Source organism: Larus michahellis, chromosome 2 (assembly GCF_964199755.1).
Source record: "Larus michahellis chromosome 2, bLarMic1.1, whole genome shotgun sequence".
NCBI classification, from domain to species: domain Eukaryota; kingdom Metazoa; phylum Chordata; class Aves; order Charadriiformes; family Laridae; genus Larus; species Larus michahellis.
This window is the reverse complement of record NC_133897.1, coordinates 72,366,252-72,383,728: the sequence shown is the minus strand read 5'-3', so window position 1 is coordinate 72,383,728 and position 17,477 is coordinate 72,366,252. Positions and strand designations below refer to the sequence as shown.

Below are 17,477 nucleotides of genomic sequence, written 5' to 3'. Positions count from 1 at the left end.
TACAAGTAACCCTGAGAGCTGATGCTTACACCTTCAAGAACCTAAAAGTATGTCATTGTGGAAATATTCTTTGTTTCTCTCTAGGGACTTCCTGCACAAACGAAAAAACCAAACCAATATTAAAAAAAAAAAAAAGCCATGCAAATGACAGCAACCTGGGCGATGCAGATTTAAAACCCTGGTTTTGACAGCTTTATATTCTCTTATCTATGACAGGATTAGGAGCCCTGATAACCAGTCCGCTGTAACTGAGATTTCACTTACTAGATGTTGTCCTAGTTTCTAAGCTGAACAGTAGGTCAGTCAGCCAGTCAGTCTTAGAATTGTTCTTAGAGTCTTTTGTCTCAAATAACGCCAGCTCTTCAATCTTCTGTCTTATGTGCTTAAAAATTTATAAGATATTACTTCTTGTTTCAAAGGGCTGCCTCAAGACATCACCTATTATTTTGTTCTTTTCCTTAACTAAACTAGTTTATGCATGGGCTTAATGTTATTCATGTGTGTTGAAATTACACTATGTATGAAATCCCTCAGATGAACTGCAGATCCTTGCTTTTATTGAAGAGTGAGCTAATCACTGAGAAAGCCTAGTGGATTGGAAATTTGGAAACCAGCTGGAACTATATCAATGGCATTCTTCCACAGAGGAATGAGTTTTCAAAGCTGAAGTGCTATACACTATGTTGCTTCAGCTTTGTAACACGTGGGTTCCTGATTAAAATACTGGGTCTTCTCTGGTGGGAAAAGAATACCTGGACATTTGGAGAGCATGGAATAAATGATGTAAAAGTATGAAGTCTTCTAAGGAAAAAGGATAACCTCTTAGCCCAGGTGTGATTTACTGCTCCACAGGATCACGGGAATGGTAATAAATCATCTATACAGAAGACAGCTGACAGCAAATTTCAGAACACCTTCAAAAGCATGCCTGAACAGACATCTTCAAAGTTTCTTCCACAGGCAACAGCTTAGTGTGCTCATGTATATTCTTCCATTATAAAAGATGAAACAGCACTTCCCTCCTAAGCTATCATGCCCATCAGCCAAGCCGTAGCTGAGAAAGTAAAAGCAGCAGAAATATTGCCAAGATGGATAAAGACAGGGACAGTGGTAGGACGTAACCGGGAACTCAAGTCAAGCCATCTTCCATGCGAGCAGAACTCCCAACCACGGATATATATCCTGGCCATTTTTCTCACATTATACTAACCCTGGTTTCACAAACTGTGCTGGAGGGCAGGTTAGCTCTCCCGAGCTGAGCACGCTTCTGTTTCCCTGACAAAGTCCCAGACGTATCTGCAGTCATGCTTGTAGCATGGAGGTGATAAAATGACAACACTCTGAAGCACCTCTGAGAAGAGCTCATGTGAAGGAGAGGGATTCTGCAGAGCTGACAACCAGGCAGTCCCTCAGTCAGTACCACATACCTACCACACATACATGTTACCCAAGGTGAAGAGGGACACAAAAAGGGTGGGAAAAAAAAAGAAGAGCAAAAGCATACCAAGAAAAAAAAGCTTCCCAAAAGCTAAAAAGCTTCTCACCACTTTGCCAGGGAATCTCTGTGGTCAATTCAACTATTCCAGAGGGGAAAGCAGGATATGTACGGACAGGCGTGCATGCAGGAATGCTGCTCCTGGTCCCATTTGGGCCAGGAGGCAGAGCCTAGCAGGAATGCCCTCAACAGTCATCAGGCACGAGTAGACTAGGGGTTACAATGCACCAACAGATGGGCTGGCTGTAAGGGGAGAAAACAACAGACTTATCCCTGGCAGGATCTGAGAAAAGTTGGTAAAAAAAAGAAAGAAACAATAGTTTATCCCTTCACTCTCCTCCATCCAATTTAGTGAGCCAATAATTTCCAAAATGCCCACGGGGAATTAATTTCACTGCATCCTTGACTGCAAGAGTAACAGGCATAAAATGACACCACAAAAGAGGAATCAACAAGAATATAAGAAAAGATGCTTGTGAGGGGAAAAAACATGATTACCTACATCATAAACACACTTCCTTCTTCTGCATGATACACCATCAGGTTTCATAGGAGCCAGCTGAAGTAGTATTATAATGAAATACTAAGTATGATACAAAGAAATTGTATTACCCAGAAGACTTCAAGAGACCATACTTAGCATATTTATGCTGAAAATTGTATTCCTGCTCTCCAAAGAAACTGGGCCCAGAAATCATTATACCTGGTCTACCAACCAGCCTCAAGGAAATCTGACCAACTTTAGTTATTTTGGAAGGTAATACTCAAATAGAGACTGCAGAGATCCTTTCAATAATGGAAGCTGTGCACTGTTTTTTACAACTGGTCAGTTGTGTCACATAATGCTGCTCTTGACTGAAAGAGCATGAATATTAATGTTCTATAAATAAAAGCCTTTAATGTATGTGAATTATGAAATTAGCGTTTCCTGAACACTCACATCAGCAGGATTCAATTTCCCAAAAGTTCATAAATGGACTGAAAAAAAGAGATGAGCAGGGCCACGTTCTACTTTTCCTCCACAGTATTTGTGCATTAACAGTTTGCTGAGCCTTGCACAATGTAAGTACACAGCCAGTATTTTCTATAACCAACACTCAAATTCTGCACGCAGGCTTGAGAGACAAGCAGCAATAGTGCAATCCCTACCCTTCCAAAGTATTTCCCATGGAGCTGCCCCCAAAATGAACTGCAGGAGCCTTTCCTCATCTCCCCCTTTGGCTTTCAGGAAAAGAAAAAATACTGCGACAATAGTTCATTTTGCTTCCTTGCAAAGGGATGCCAGCAACTTTGTAAGAGCTAATTTCCTCAGGCAGAGAGGACATGGATAGTGGAGCCCAATCAGAGAAATACACACAAATGAGAGAAAGAAAAAGGCATGAGACTAGAAGATAAGGGGGGAGGAGGGGTGAACTGTAAAATGCACACATGCACACCATAATGAAGAGAAGAATAAGGAAAGAGAAATAATAGTAGAACAGTTATTTCATTTAAATAAAATATTAAGAGAAGACACTGGAAAAGAGAAAAGAAACAGTTCGGGGGCGGGGGGGAAACAAGCAGGACTACATCTAGTAAAGCCATTAAAACCATTAAATGGCTACCACCCTCTTAGAAAACTAACATTCCTGCCTGCAAATACTTGCACACACTCTTACACAGGAATGGCAAAATCTCGAGCCCTGAAAAGCACTTCGGCATGTGCTTAACTCACAGGCTCCAAGTACTTCAATTGACGTCAGTAAGAGTATTCATACATTTGAGACAGGCACGTGCTACAGCGCCTTGCTGGATGGAAACTGGGGGTGCAGTTCCACATGTCTTTTTAATCCGCAGGAAAGCCAAAGAGGTCCTTCTGCCCCACCATTTCCTTAACTGTGCCACTAAAAAGTCTTCGCAGGCTTGCGCTGAAACCAGGCAATTTAAAGATGAGGAGGTGGGGGAAGAAAGGAGAGTACTGGCATAACTACTTTAAAAACCAGATACTTTCAGTGACCTTATTTTGTATGCAGCTCTTTGGTTGTACTGATATGGCCAAAGCACCATACCGTGAAGGAAAGATAAGCAGGGTCACCAGTGCTGGCTTCAGTGGTGAGAAAAAGGCATGTGATCCCGCATCCTGATGTTCCTATACTTAAAGGAAACCTTGTTTTTTGTAGCTTCTCGATTTGACATGGTTTGGCCTTCTCACACTACTTGGGAACCTGGGGCAAAAATACATCAGCATTTCAGTTTGCTTGCACATTCAATAGACACAAGCGGGTTTAACAAGAGAAGCTATCTGAACTTATTCTTCAGCAGTACAAGATAAAGCAAATATAGCCACGCAAAATTTCTGGAGGAACTCTCTTCTGTAAGCAGGTTCTTGTTCTAGAAAGTAGAATGGCACAGTGGCTTCACTTCCATGGTGGAGCTCTTGTATTGTGGGATGAGTGCATGTGAGTGTTGAACTAAAAAGAGTACTACTTCTACTACCATTTTTCCACAGCAGTGGAACCCAGCTTCCAGTAGCATAGCTATCTTAATTTAATTTTCTTCCCCTTTGTTCTTCTCTTAGTTAAGTTTAAAATTGTTCAAATCCTGTCTCAGCAAGCATAATACCTAACAACAGCAGTACATTTTTAACTGTCTTCTAACATATTTTAGCACTCGGGAAATTATTATGGCACTACCATGACCACAGGCACAAACATCTTCAGCTTCATTTTCACCTGCGTGGCCTAACTTTGTTTCAACCTTATTTAATATTCACCCTGCTTCTAGCAGTAGGACAGTACAGCAAAATCCATGCCCGAACAATCCTTAGAACAGACAAGGACAGCTAATTTTGTTTGCTAGGAAATAAAACATATATCTTGACTCCTATTTAGTCATAATTTCACAGACCATTTAAGCTCACACTATTGCTAACAGAAGCAATCAAACCCCTCCCTTGCCACTTCATTTGTGTCCCTGCAACACCTTCCCCAGACCAAGTATTTTTACAGCTCCATCACAAACTGCAATATTAAATGAATCCACATTAAAAATCAGACATATTTTGCCAGTTCAGTTTTAACCTGGAAAGTCCCCAACCTGCGGTGGGAGCTATCACCCGGTACATGTGTTGGCCTGCAGAAGAGAGGGGGAACCGTTAACCAGAGTAAGGCTAAACCTCTTCTTTTCAGTGCAGTGAAGGATAAAGTGATCATTAAAAAATGGTATTTGGCTGCTTTCTGGTCTCCATATTGACAGTGTTGTTACCAAAGGCAAAATGCCAAAGCTACACACAGGACATTTCCACCACAGATAGGAGGAAGGGGACACGACAGGACAGCTTCTCTCAACGGCTTCTTCTTGGTTTTGTAGTTTTTATCACAGACAGACTTTAAAAACAAAAAAGCCAGCTTCAAAAATTATTTGCCATTAGGACAACCATTATTTCTTCCAAGTTATAAATAATTCACAAGGTACAGTTACTGTAACATGCCGTAGCTCCAGCTTTTAAGTAACACGAAGCCTCTTGTCTTACAAAGTGATATTACTGTGTCTCCATTATATGTTGAATAACTAGAAAAAAAAAACCTAACATTGGTAAACGCTTTTTAAACTTAAGATAAAGCCCTCGGAAGCAGAAAGACTACCTCCTCCTTACAATCTTCCTCGGGTGTAGTACAGCTTTTAAGAAACGCTGAGAGGAAGTACTATTCCAATACATTAACTTCTGCTTTATATCCAAAACTAAAAGGGACGTTCCCTGGTTTCAGAAAGACAGTCTGCACGATGGCAACTGGCCATGAGAATTTTCATCATTATCACTACGCTTCGAAAGGAGGGGGGGGGAAGTGACTATCAATCAGAAAACCACATCTTGGGCACCCATCTATGTCATCCTTCTATGAAAAACACTCACATTAAGGCCAGTCGTTTGGAACATCACCCAAAAAGGAACCTTGTACAACACCAGCTTAGTTATCAGTCAACTTTACAAACAATAACAGAAAACCTTTTTGCTTGGCTTTGAGTTTTGTAAACTCAAAGTCTGGACCAAGTTTAGTGGGGCTGAAACCAAAACAGAAGCAGTTCTTTTTTTTTTTTTCAGCTCAAGTTGAGTTAAGAAGTTAATTGATCTGGCATACGTGCAGTGTTGGAAATTTGTATTGCTGGGTTTTTAGCATGCACACTGCAGCTGAGAGATTTGGCTTACAACTTTGATGTGCCAAAAAGAACTCTGTGGGACAAACTGGCTGAAAGTAATATCCATGAAATAAAAAAAGGCGAGGAAGAAGGAAACGTATCCCTTCTCTAAATCACCCTTAGTCTGCCTAACAGGCACCTTATAAAAAGAAAAAAAATATAAACATATGGTGGTAGCCTGCAGCAACTTGAAACTCTAAATGCAATTTCTAGACTATGTACTTTTTGGGCATAAAGATTCCCAGTTTCAGAACAGCATAGAAAATTATATGCTAAATATAACAACTAAAAAAATAATGATAAGCATCTCGAAGTGTGAGACCCTGGACAGACTCTTGTCCAAGACTCATGGTTTTTGTCTGCTTTATTACTAGCAACTTCAAAAAATATTTGTACGTTGCAATTCGCTTGACTCGCTTGCTTTACGTCTTCAAGTTCCTCTCTGCATTTCTTAAAAATGCAGGCCATTCCCAAACGTAGCTAGAAAATTGTTATTAGCTGTTTAGCTGCAGTCATCAGGGCCCAGGTGAAACTGAATTCCTGTCACTGAGGAGCCTCAAAAGCTTACTGTCTTTGTTGGACTCCCCAGAATGTAGCGTGACTAGCAGGGTGCCCAGCACAAAACTAAAGTTTACCCCCAGCAGTAGCAGATTTTTTTTTATCCAGAAGGAAATAAAGCACAAACCTCAAAGAGAAAATGAAGTCCCTCCCCTAACATACAAATGTGGGAAAGGGCAGAGAAGACCATCCTGTTCTTGTGGGCAGTGAAGGAAAAAAACATCAAGTCATAACGCCAGTACACAACATTGTCTAGAAATATTGGGGAGCACATATCTCTACTCCCACTCACATAAATCTGTTTCCAAAATAGGCAGAGAGCCGATTTCCATATGCATATAGTTGAAAGAGCCAATAATTTCTCCAAATTCACTCCCATCGTTCTTAATTTAAAAGCATGCATTGCTTCAAAACTAATCTGCAAGCAAAGCTAAAAATGAATTGCTCGTAACTTATAGTTATCCTAACTTGGCTCACACAACAGAGTATCAAAGTGCAAAACTAAGATTAGTAGATTATGTCAGAATGAGCTCCCATGGTTTATTTTTGAACTTTAAAAATATCGTTAGCCAGTCATCATAACGTGCGTGTGCCAAAAACACACTAATCTCCTGCAACCATCGTGTCATCCAAAAGATGTCAGACCAGCAAGATAGCTCAAAGAACTGAAAGCAGAGCGCGGGGACACGAATACCACAAGCCCCCCTGGAGTATGGCAGCAGGTCACAGTTTCTCAGCTTGATTCTTACTATTTGCATTTCTTCTAGCCTTTAGGAAGTAAAAGCAATACAGTAACAGCCACAGATCCAAAGCTGCCTTTTTGCAGAGCAAATCAAGGGAAGAACCTGTCAGAAAAGACCACAAGAACCCAAGTAGGGTAGACCAACCAGATTACACATTACAGAACAGAGACACTTAGAAAGGATTAAGTCACGCCCCTTAAATCATGCAATTATAAACTCTTTCGGGGGCATTGTCACATTTTTGCTAAACCAATTTTAGCAGTGTCAAAATCTCTGACTGCAACTGTAGCAATCCTACAGGCACTAAATCCAACCTGACCAGAAACTACTCTCGCTCCACTGGCCTGATGTACATGCAGAAAGTGTACAGAGACCTTAGCACAGGTTCCTCGTTTTGTTGTTAAAGCATTTTTTTAATCACCCAATCCCATTTTTATGCCTGATTAAAGGAGGTTTTGTTCCCCCAGATAAAAATACGAGATATGGTTTATGACGCGTCAGTCCAGGATGAGACATTTGCCGCAGAAACGCTGAAGCAGTTTGGGATGCCGCTATGCGAACCGGTGGAAGAATAATTTCCACCTGAGCGTGTGTTTTTTTTTTCCCTTGCTTCCGTGCTCAGCCAAGCTGGTCACTCTGCACAGCTTTCTACAGCAGCATAAATTAAGCCGATAAACTTTGCACGGGAGCAGATGGGGCACACTCACACCATCCATCCGCCTGCAGACCGGGGAGCCGTCATCTCTAGCTGGAACCCTCCGAGACATGGCACTCGACGCGGCAATGCTCTCGGCCACTGCTCAGCTTTGCCACCGATTGTGGCCACGCTCACAAGGCAAGTTGAACAGCAGCATTCTACAGCTTCAGGCCTTTCATCTGGATAAGGAAGCGACGGACAAAAAGAAAGCAGGCACGGAGGGGAAGAGAGCTAGCATATTTTCAAACAAGCCCTCGCTGCTATAATTAAAGGGTTTATTCCTTTCCCACAGCCCACCACTGGAAATACCAGGCCTCTGCCGGATTACCGAAGGAACAACATCAGAACAGGATGTCATTACACGAGGGAAAGTGTGAAACCCGAGCAAGTGAAACGGCAAATGGTTTTAAACCTTCTACCTACTGATTCATTGAGAAAACGTTTTTTTGTGACTGGCTGAAATAAACCCACCCCTACAAATGAAAACCAAGAGTTCCCAAATAAAACCTGCCCGTTAAAAACCAGGAAGGATCACATCCAATATTCCCAGTAGTAATGAGCCAGCAAAACAACCAACCCATCAAAGATCTAAGAGAACACCAAATACATTTTGGCAAGCGTATTATTTCCTGTATCTGAACTTCAGCGCCAAGTACTCTTCACATACTAGACCTGAATTTTACAAGCGATTTGCAGCTTTTAAGTTTCCTGGTGGCTTCCTACCACTTAAAAATGCTTTACATAAAAAATGGTAGTAAGTGTAAAAAGTATATGCGTACCATACCCCATCATTCACTTGGACATTAAACTCCAGGTACGTTTTACCTTTCTCTTTAAAGTTGTAACAACAGGTTAAGGGGCTTTGTATTGAAGGTGAAGAGCTAGATCACAAAAAATGTCAGCTGAAGTTTTGGCCTGTAGCACAGGGACATTTAGGGCCATCAGCATCAGGAAACATTTAAGGGAAGCTCAGGTTTGGCAACGCTGAAATTTGCATTATTAGACTTGAAAGTTAATGTCCCGTTTGTCTTACACAGAGGCAGTCAAATCCATCAGCACTATTGTTTTCAGACTGTCTGCCCACTAAGGCAAACAATGCATCATTTACACTTGGTTTACATTTATAGTTGGGAAGAAAGCCATGCAAAGGACTAGAGGGGAAAAACAGAATGTTTTAAATGCAAATTTGGATTTCGAAGCAATGCATGTATTCCTCTGCAAATTCCACATCTGCTAAATCACACAAAAGCTGGGTGCTTGTAATAAAAAAATAATAAGCGTGTCTCTGCTTTTCCTTTCCCTACTTTAAAATTACCTTTAAGCCTCCATTCCACTTGAGTGCTGCAAACTGGAAACTTTAGAAATGAAAGCAGCTGGTGTTTTCCCTCCCTCCCCAAGTTCAAGTTGATTGAATTCAATCACTACAATATAAATGGCCCGAAAAAAACCCCAAATAACATTTCCCTCCTCCTCAAGAACTTTCAGTTATGTTCAACCCAGGAAATACCAGTAATGCATATAAACAAAATATAAATTTTAAACCTGGAGTTCTCTTTAGCTTCAGACTATGAAATTTAAAAATTGACCTACTTTATGTAATACTCCCACAGCTGAGTCATCACAGTATCAATTGGTCTCCATCAGCTGCAGGGTATGATCATCACTTAAAAAAAAAAAAATCAAGCATCCACACTGAAATGCCTCTTTTATGTTATTACTATGTTAAAAATATACCATTAATCTAACAGTCCAGACCCTAACTGGGGAGGGGGAAAAAATCTTAAAGTTTGAATCACGTAAAGTAGTCCCTGTATAGCAGATGCCACGCCTCGTAGCAAGGGCCTGCAAGCTACAGGATACAATATTGGACAGAGGCTGCAGAAATACAGATTACTTCCATCTCTGCCACCGTTAGAGTACGTAGCTTCAGGCGAGTAATTTAGACTTCTTTCTGTTTCATCAAACAATAAAATGGAGGGAATGCTGCTGACGTTTATACCACACTTTAGCATATGCATAACATTAGCTGTTATTTTACACCTACAGAAAAGGAAGGGGTAATATATTTTTAACGCTGGCTTAGCAGGCCTCATAAGAGAAGGTGAAAGTGCTTAATGAACATCAGAAACTCTTCACAGGGCCTTGATTCATTACAATTTCATTCTGGACAGCAACTTACACAGACTCCTGGCTCACAGTCCATCAGAGCGAGCAGGACTCCATTAGTATCTCATGGCAAAGCATTTGTTGATAGCAAAAAGTAAATATTCCTTGAAAAAAAATATTTTAATCACTAGTTTCTAGTTATACACCATCCTATAGCCACTTACAACATAATGCTGTAGTCTGAAGAGACCAGGAGGAGGTTAAGAGGACGCAAACTCAGATCTCAAGTGCAGCTAGCATCCTTACACTGTGAGCTGGAGTTATACATATGGGGGAGAAAAAAAGAAAAAAAAAAAAAAAAAAAAAAGAGTTGAGCGTGCTGTGCTGCTGGAATTGTTACTGCAAGCCTGAAAGAGACCCGGCACAAGAAAGCCACAGAAGGTTATTTGAAATAAGATGCAATGTACACTGAATACTACCTCTGGTGCCACTGGCGTATTTACATTATTTCTTGTAGGAAGTGGTCAAACTTAAAGCACACTGTCAGCTGTGGGGTTTGGGGAGGGAAATGAGGAAACTCCCGCAAGAAAAGAAGGGAAAAAAAAAAAGAAAAAGAAAAAAATAAAGAAAAAGAAAAAAATAAAGAAAAAGAAAAAAATAAAGAAAAAGAAAAAAATAAAGAAAATAAAGCAGGGCAGGAGGGTCAGGCTGTAGCCCCAGGATGCCCAGGGCAAGGCCCCTGCACAAAAACGTGCCTTACTCAGGAGGAGGTGGTGCTGCACAGTCACTGTCCCCCCCCAGATTCCCCTAGCCTACTTCAAGCACGCCCCAGTAGAGAGTATTGTTCGGAAGGCTCTCCCAGGACGCCTGCGGCTCGCTAATCCCGGGCAGGCCTCGCTGGCCCTCTGGCTGTCTGAGAAGCTTACCAGGCCGTCCGTAGGTGAAGCGTGTCACCTCATGGCAGACTACAGCACTTTTACCTCTGCAAGGGCAAGGAAACAAATCACACGAGGCGACGGTAGTGACATTGCTCCTTAATTATATTTTGCCATCTGCTACCGTGGCGGAACTGTGCAGGTATTTAAAGACAGTAATCCAGGTCTGATACTCTGAGACCTAAGCCAGCAAGAACAGAAGATTTGCTGTTTGGCGTCACAAAACCGGGCAGAAAAATGCACCTGTGAAATTACGCTTAAGACTTCAAAGCTTTTCTTTTAAGAACTATTAATTCCAAGCGCATACTGAATGCAGTCTGGCTTCTCCGGCTGATGCTTTACAAAGCTGTCAGTTTTCTGAGGCTTGAGCCAAAAGGCAATATTTGATATGTAAAGATGTTTGAGAAGGAGGAGGGTAAAGTGAGAAGAAAGATTTCTATGAGTCAGCCATAGTTCTTTTAAAAATTAAGTGATAGCGCTTTTAAAGCACATGAAAAAAAAAAAAAAAAAAAGGGATACATACACGGATTTCCTCGTTCCTGGGTTATCAGCCCCAAAAGGTAACGCTCTCAAAGTTTAAGAGAACTTTTAATTGCAACCACTTGCGAAGCAGGGGGCCGAGCCCCGCCACGGGCAGCCTGCGAGGCACAGGCTTTTTACTCCATTGTTCTCAATCACCTTTTTTTGTTTCCAGAATTCACCTCGCAAATGCCGAAAAGCAGCAGCAGTAGCCTTGAAAAGGCTCCCAATACGACACCCCGCAGCGACCCGAGGAGCGGGGACACCGAAGTGACACCGGGCGTCTGTTCGGAGGGGGGACACGGACACTACCCGGCCGGACCCTCGCTCCTCACGGCGGGACATCACCCACCACCCCTGGGCGCAGCCCCTCACCTCAGGGGTGGGCAGGGAGCACACCAGGGCCCCGCCGCCGGGCCGCACACCGCGGCGGTACCCGGGCTGGAGGCCTGCCCTAGGGGCGCGGGGTGTCACCGGCGTGGCCGTGCCTGACAGGACCGGGGAGTGGCGGTTTAACGGCCTCGGGCCGGGACGCGGTTGCGGCCCCAACCCGGGCGGTCACACCTGCAGCCGCGCAGGCGGACAACAAAAGGCCCCGGGCTGGCACCGGCGAGGAGGAGGAGAGGGAGGAGGCGGCGGCGGCGGCCCGGCGTGTTCCGCCGTGCTGTCGCAGCGCCCGAAGGTCACGGGCAGTGAGGAAACGTGCCACCCGTGTCGCCACGCCGCCCTCCCCACGCGGAGAGACGTGACCGGCCCTCCCTCCCCTCCCGGGCGGTGGTTGACACCAACCTCCCACCCCGAAACCGGCAGGGCCGGGCCGGGGGCGGCTCCGCACCTGCTCACCTGGCCCGGGGAGAGGGAGGGGGGCGGGCCGCCCCCTTCCCCCGCAGTGCTGCCCCCGGGGGGCCTCCCCCCACCTCGCCCGCCCCGCCTCTGACGTCACGCCGGGGGGGCGGGGGGGGGGAAGAGCCGAGCCGACGAAGATTCCACGGCGCGCAGGCCCTTCCCTTTGTGACGTCACGGGAGCAGGGCGAACCTGGCCGGGCGGCGGCGTGGCCGGCGGCCCGCGGGCTCCCGTCACAGCCCCGGCAACCTGTTGCTGCCGCTGCCAGCGCGGCCCCGTCGCCCCCGCCAGAAATATAAATGGGGAGGGAGAAATAAAAAAAAGAAAAAAGGTTTTTTTAAAACAAAAAAAAAAAACACCCAAAAAAAAAACCAAAAAAAATAAGGGCCGCCGAGAAGTTGGAAGCGGGGAGCGCAGGGCACGTCGTCCACCCCCCCTCCCCCCCCGCTTCCTATCCTCCTCAGCTCCCGGCCCGGCGGTGCCCCCGGGAGCGGCGCCGCATTGTTCGCCCCCGGCCGCGGCAGCAGCGGTTTGGGGCGATCTGTGTGTGTCCCCACCATCAACCCACCACCCCCCCTCCTTAATTATTAACACCGCGGTTTCCTTCCCCCCACCCCCCACCACCCCCCCCTTTCCCAGCTTTTGTCTGCCTGCCTGGGAAACGTGGACGCCTCGCGTGTTTCGCCCAGACTTTTCCACCCGCCGTCCCCCGTTTCGATGCGATACTTTAAACTCGCCGGCCCCCGGGCTCCCCGCTCCTCTGCAATGCGGATGTATTTTAATTCGGAAATTTCGAGGGGGGGGGACGGGGACGGGGGGGGAGACGGGACACGACGACGAGGGGGTCAGCTCCGAAATAGGACGCAGCTCCCCCCCACAACGCCCCCTCCATCCTCCCCGGGCTGCGTTTCAGCGGGGCGGGCAATCGATAGCGGCAGTCAGCTTGGGAGTCAACTGCAGTTTTTACCAAATCTATAGAATAAGCGAGGGAAAGTGTCCCGAAGGTCACCCTCCCCGCCAAGAAACATCCCCCCCTCCCCACACCCACACCCACACATATACACCCCCGCTGAAAAAAAGATCGGCGCAGTCGACAGGCGCGATATAAACTGCAACTTTAAACGCCTCGCATCAAACACACCCCAAAAAGCGAGGATTTATAGCCCCCCCCAATGAAGAATTTTTAAAAAAAAAAAAAACGTGCAGATAAAAATCATTATTCGCTCTGCTGCATATTTGGCTAATCCCCTCAGTTTTTCCAAACGTAAAAGAAAAACTCCCCCATGCCAATCAAAACGTAACTGGAGCACGAACAAAAATCCAACTATCCGTCCACATTTATATGTTTAAAGGATTAGACAATTACCAGGGATTGGTTAAGCGGTTGAATAAAGAGAGAGGCAGAAATACAGCCCGGGCTGCGCCGGATTAGCCCAAATTTTCGAGCCATCATAACGAATTATTTTAAAACTGCGACGAGCCATTTCTCTCCCCCCCCCCCCCCCCCCATCCCCATTATTCAAGGCGATCCCCCGGAAGGCGATCCCCGACCGGCTCCCGGTGTCTATCGCAAAGGCGGAGAAGCGAACGATCGCGTCCGGGAGGGAGACGGGATGCGGTAGTGCGAGCAGCCAGCTCGCCATAACCAGGCAGACACTCGGCTTCAACTTAAAGGGCTTCCAGCAACCCCCGCCACCGCTTCACCCGGATCGTAAAATACATTTATACATATCCACATCTACCTCCTTCCGCATGCAAAAGCGCAATATTAACGAAACCGCTTGAAAACGCAGTTTGGTGACACGATCGCGGCAGCCCCCCGAGCTCCCCGCCTTTCATCTAAAACTAGATGATGATTGTGTCATTTGAGGTCAATACATTTATTCACCGGAGGAATCGCTACACAAATCTGGTTTTATAACCAAACTGGATAGACGGCTTCCCCGGTAAAAGGGGCCTCCGAAACTCCCCCACCACACCAGAGAAAAAAAATAAAATTCAGTATCACATTTGTTTCGAAAGCCTTATAGCTGCAGGATTAGCGATAAACTTGACATTCACTGCCATTTCCTAAAACTGGGAGTCAAACGATATATGTTATGACCACTTACGTATTTCTTTTGAATTATATTCCTCTTGGGTCTTTCTTTGCTCATTCTGGTATCCAAATTCTGATTGCAAAAGGGGACAATTGCTTCATGAATTAAAGCCGCGACAATTTAAAAAAAAAAAAAAAAAAAAGACACGAAAAAAATCCTGGGGGGAGGGGGTTGTTTGTAGTGGTATCTTGTAATCCGACTTTCTTTCCTCACAATGTGATTCTCCTAGCAATAAATCCGAGAAATGGGGGACGAAAAAAAAAATAGACGAATGCGAAGGAAACAAAAAAAAAATCACTTTAGTGAAACATTATAATGGAAAATTTCCCCCTAAACCACAAAAAAAAAAAAAAAAACGCGACGCCCTTGATATCCCCTTTTCTCTTTCCCAAGCCACCTAAGCGATCTGCAGGTCCTTAGTGTCAGGGCTGTAGTTACATCTTGGAGGAGGAAAAAGGGGGCCGAGAGGAGACGAGAGAGAGAGAAAAAAAAAAAATAATAATAATCGCCGACGCTGGGCAGTCACGTTCGTGCCGCTGCAGCAGCGGAGGGGGGTGTGTGTGGAGGGGGTGGTAGTGGGGGCGGGGGGGGTGGGAAGAAAAAAAAAAAAAGCGGCAGAGACAACTCCGGCCCGGCGGCTCCTCCGGCTCCGGCGGCTCCTCCGGCGGCGGCTCCGGCTCCGGCAGCGGCGGCGGGGAGGGCTGCGCGCACCGTGTGTGTCTCCGCTCCTCCGGCTCCCCCCCGAACCAATGAGAACCGCTTCTCCGGCAGCAACTTTAAATGGACCCTGGCTCTTCCCCCTTCTTCTTCTTCTTCTTCTTTTCCTTTTTTTTTTTTCCTCCCTTTTTTTTTTTTTTTTAATAATATGTATGCCTGCGCGTGTGTGCGCGCGCGTGTGTGTATATATATATACACACACGGGCACACGCGCACGCACACACATACATACACCCGGCTTTAGGGCCTCCGACTCAACTCCCAACCGGGACGGCAGCCGCAACGCCCGGCCCCCGCCGGCGTTTCAACGCATGCAACAGGGCCTACGCCAAACAGCTCCGTGCGGGTTCGGCGTCACACGCTCTCCCTTCCCACCCCTCCCCTCAACCCCACCTCACCCCTCCTCCCCCTTCTCTTTTTTCGGCATTTCAGCCAAGGTCGCCGCTGCCCCTTGCGCCACAACCCGAGAGGGGAGTTTGGCGACGGTCCCTCACCGCGCAGCACGCTCCGTCGCCCTGCCCTGTCCCCCCCCTCCTTCCCTCCTTCCCCCGTCCCCTCCCCTCCCCGCCCCGGAGCAGCCTCCTCTCTCCTCCCGTCTGCCGGGGGCTCCTCTTCCGCCCCCTCCCAGTCCCCGCCGCGCCTCCCCGCGGGATCGGCCGTGCACCGGGGGACCCCGCCGCGCTGGCAGCACCTGGCCTCGCCGGCGGGGCTGCGTGCCGGGGCCTCTCCTCGCCCGCGGGAAAGTTGTAGTTCCCTCGCCACAAAATGGCGACGCCGGGGAACTACAGCTCCCGGCGTGCCTCGCGCACGCCCTCGCCGCCGATTGGCTGCCGTGCAAGGAACACACCACACACACCCCACCTTCTTCTCCGTTGGTTTCCCCCTCCTTCTTATCTGTCCTGTCCCCCCCAACCTTTGGCGGTCAGTGGTAGGGGCGGGGGCTGCGTGAGGGGCGGTTAGGCCTTGCGGGGCGCCGGTACGGAGGGGCCGCCGCCGTCCGTGGGAGGGCACGGCAGGGCGGAGGAGGCGGGGGAAGTTTATTGGGAACCGCTGACAGGGAGTGGGGAGGCAGGCAGGCGCCGCGGGAGGCTGCTGGGAGGCCGGGGGCTGGGGAGTGGGAGCGGGGGCGGGGGGGGATTAGTGTGTCTGGCTTGAGCTGGGAGGCGGCGGCACGAAACTCGGGTGTCTGCAGGTGGCTGGGCCGCGGGGCCGCCCGGTGTCAGCTCAGGACAGGCTGCCGGGCGGTGCTGTGCTTATGCGAGGCGTCTGCAGTGCCTCCCGGAGGTATCCTGAGGTCGCGTCTTCTCCCTCCGAAAGGCCTCTGCCACCGCCGACGCGCTGGGCCCGGGCCCGTCCCGGAGGCCCCGGCGGTTCCCCCCCCCCGCCCCCTCCCGGAGTGTCCTCCCCGAGAGACAGAAGCGATGCGGGTAGCCGGACCCGGGTCTGCGCCGCGGAACCCGCTCGGCGCTCATGGGGCTTGGAAAACTGATGTCAGTGCAAAGTCCTGAAGTTCAGATACTCGATCGTTATTTTTATAATTTTTTTTTTCATTAGAAAATGCAAGAAAGTGGGTGCAAAGTGGAAGGTGTATCTTCAGGGAAAACACAACAGTTCCTTAATGGTGGATTGAGTTTCTTCCAGGGACAGGGAGGAAGGAGAGTAATTGATGATTTCCCTGGTGAGGTATCACTGTACGTAGTGGCTGTTTGTGCTTTTCTGTACAGCTCACCACAGACTGTGAGGTGACATACCTCTGTGCTAGTGCCTGCACTTATGTAACGCTTTAGGGACTTCACCCTGTCTTCCAGATGCAGTTTATACGTTCATATCCCTTCTGGAGAGCATTACTTCTGCTCCGTAGGTGCAAAAGCTTTTGGATAAGACTGTTGAGTGTCTGTGCGCAAAGTCAGGAGAGCAGGAGACCTGGGACTCCCCAGAACCTCACTCTCTGGTTCCTGGTATTCTGTCTTAACGATGAGGCCATCCTTCCTCACTTAAGTAGATAAGTGAACATAGTGTTTTCTCTTTACCTTAGAAATAGGATGCAAATCATGTTTAATACACTGAACAGAAACAATCAAGTTATGTCATAATTTTGTGAATTTCACTTCACTGCTTCATGTTTCCTACTAATTATTTTAGGACTTTTTTTCCTACTCTTTAATAAAAAACTGGGGAGGAAAAATGATCTGTGCTTGGCCTTATCCAACATCAAACTTCTATGGTAATGCTACTTGTGATCAAGTTAATCTTTTGAAGCCTTTTCTTTAGGCTTCCTGTAGGAAAGTACACATTATTTGTAAGTGTAAATCTGAAGAGAGATTTTTGTCCCTTTAGATTGGAAATAGGCACTTTTCTTGTAGGACTGTTTAACTTTCTGCCCTCGCTTTTCTCAGGGTGTTTATGTAGCTTGAAAGTCTAGGACATACTTGGAAGAAAACACTTTTGTCTCAGATCTTTTTCAATTAATAATGATGAGTCTGTGACTCTCTCTCCAGTTGATGTTTTGGAAAAACCATAAAAGACAGTCATTCATGTGTTTCTAAGTCAACAATTCAGGAAAAGGTTCTTGTAGCAAACCTACCTGG

General features: G+C 46.8%; 1 protein-coding gene across 2 annotated transcripts in view; it reads right to left on the bottom strand.

Annotated features, from left to right (window-relative positions):
• The window catches only part of JARID2 (jumonji and AT-rich interaction domain containing 2), a 225,890-nt gene extending 210,773 nt beyond the window's left edge, over positions 1 to 15,117 (bottom strand). For both annotated transcript variants that reach the window (XM_074575853.1, XM_074575855.1), the window contains exon 1: positions 14,185 to 15,117. In XM_074575853.1, the coding sequence (XP_074431954.1) occupies positions 14,185 to 14,229 (45 nt within the window). In that variant the 5' untranslated portion in view covers positions 14,230 to 15,117. The remainder of the gene's footprint in view (positions 1 to 14,184) is intronic.
• Between the last annotated feature and the right edge of the window lie 2,360 nt (positions 15,118 to 17,477).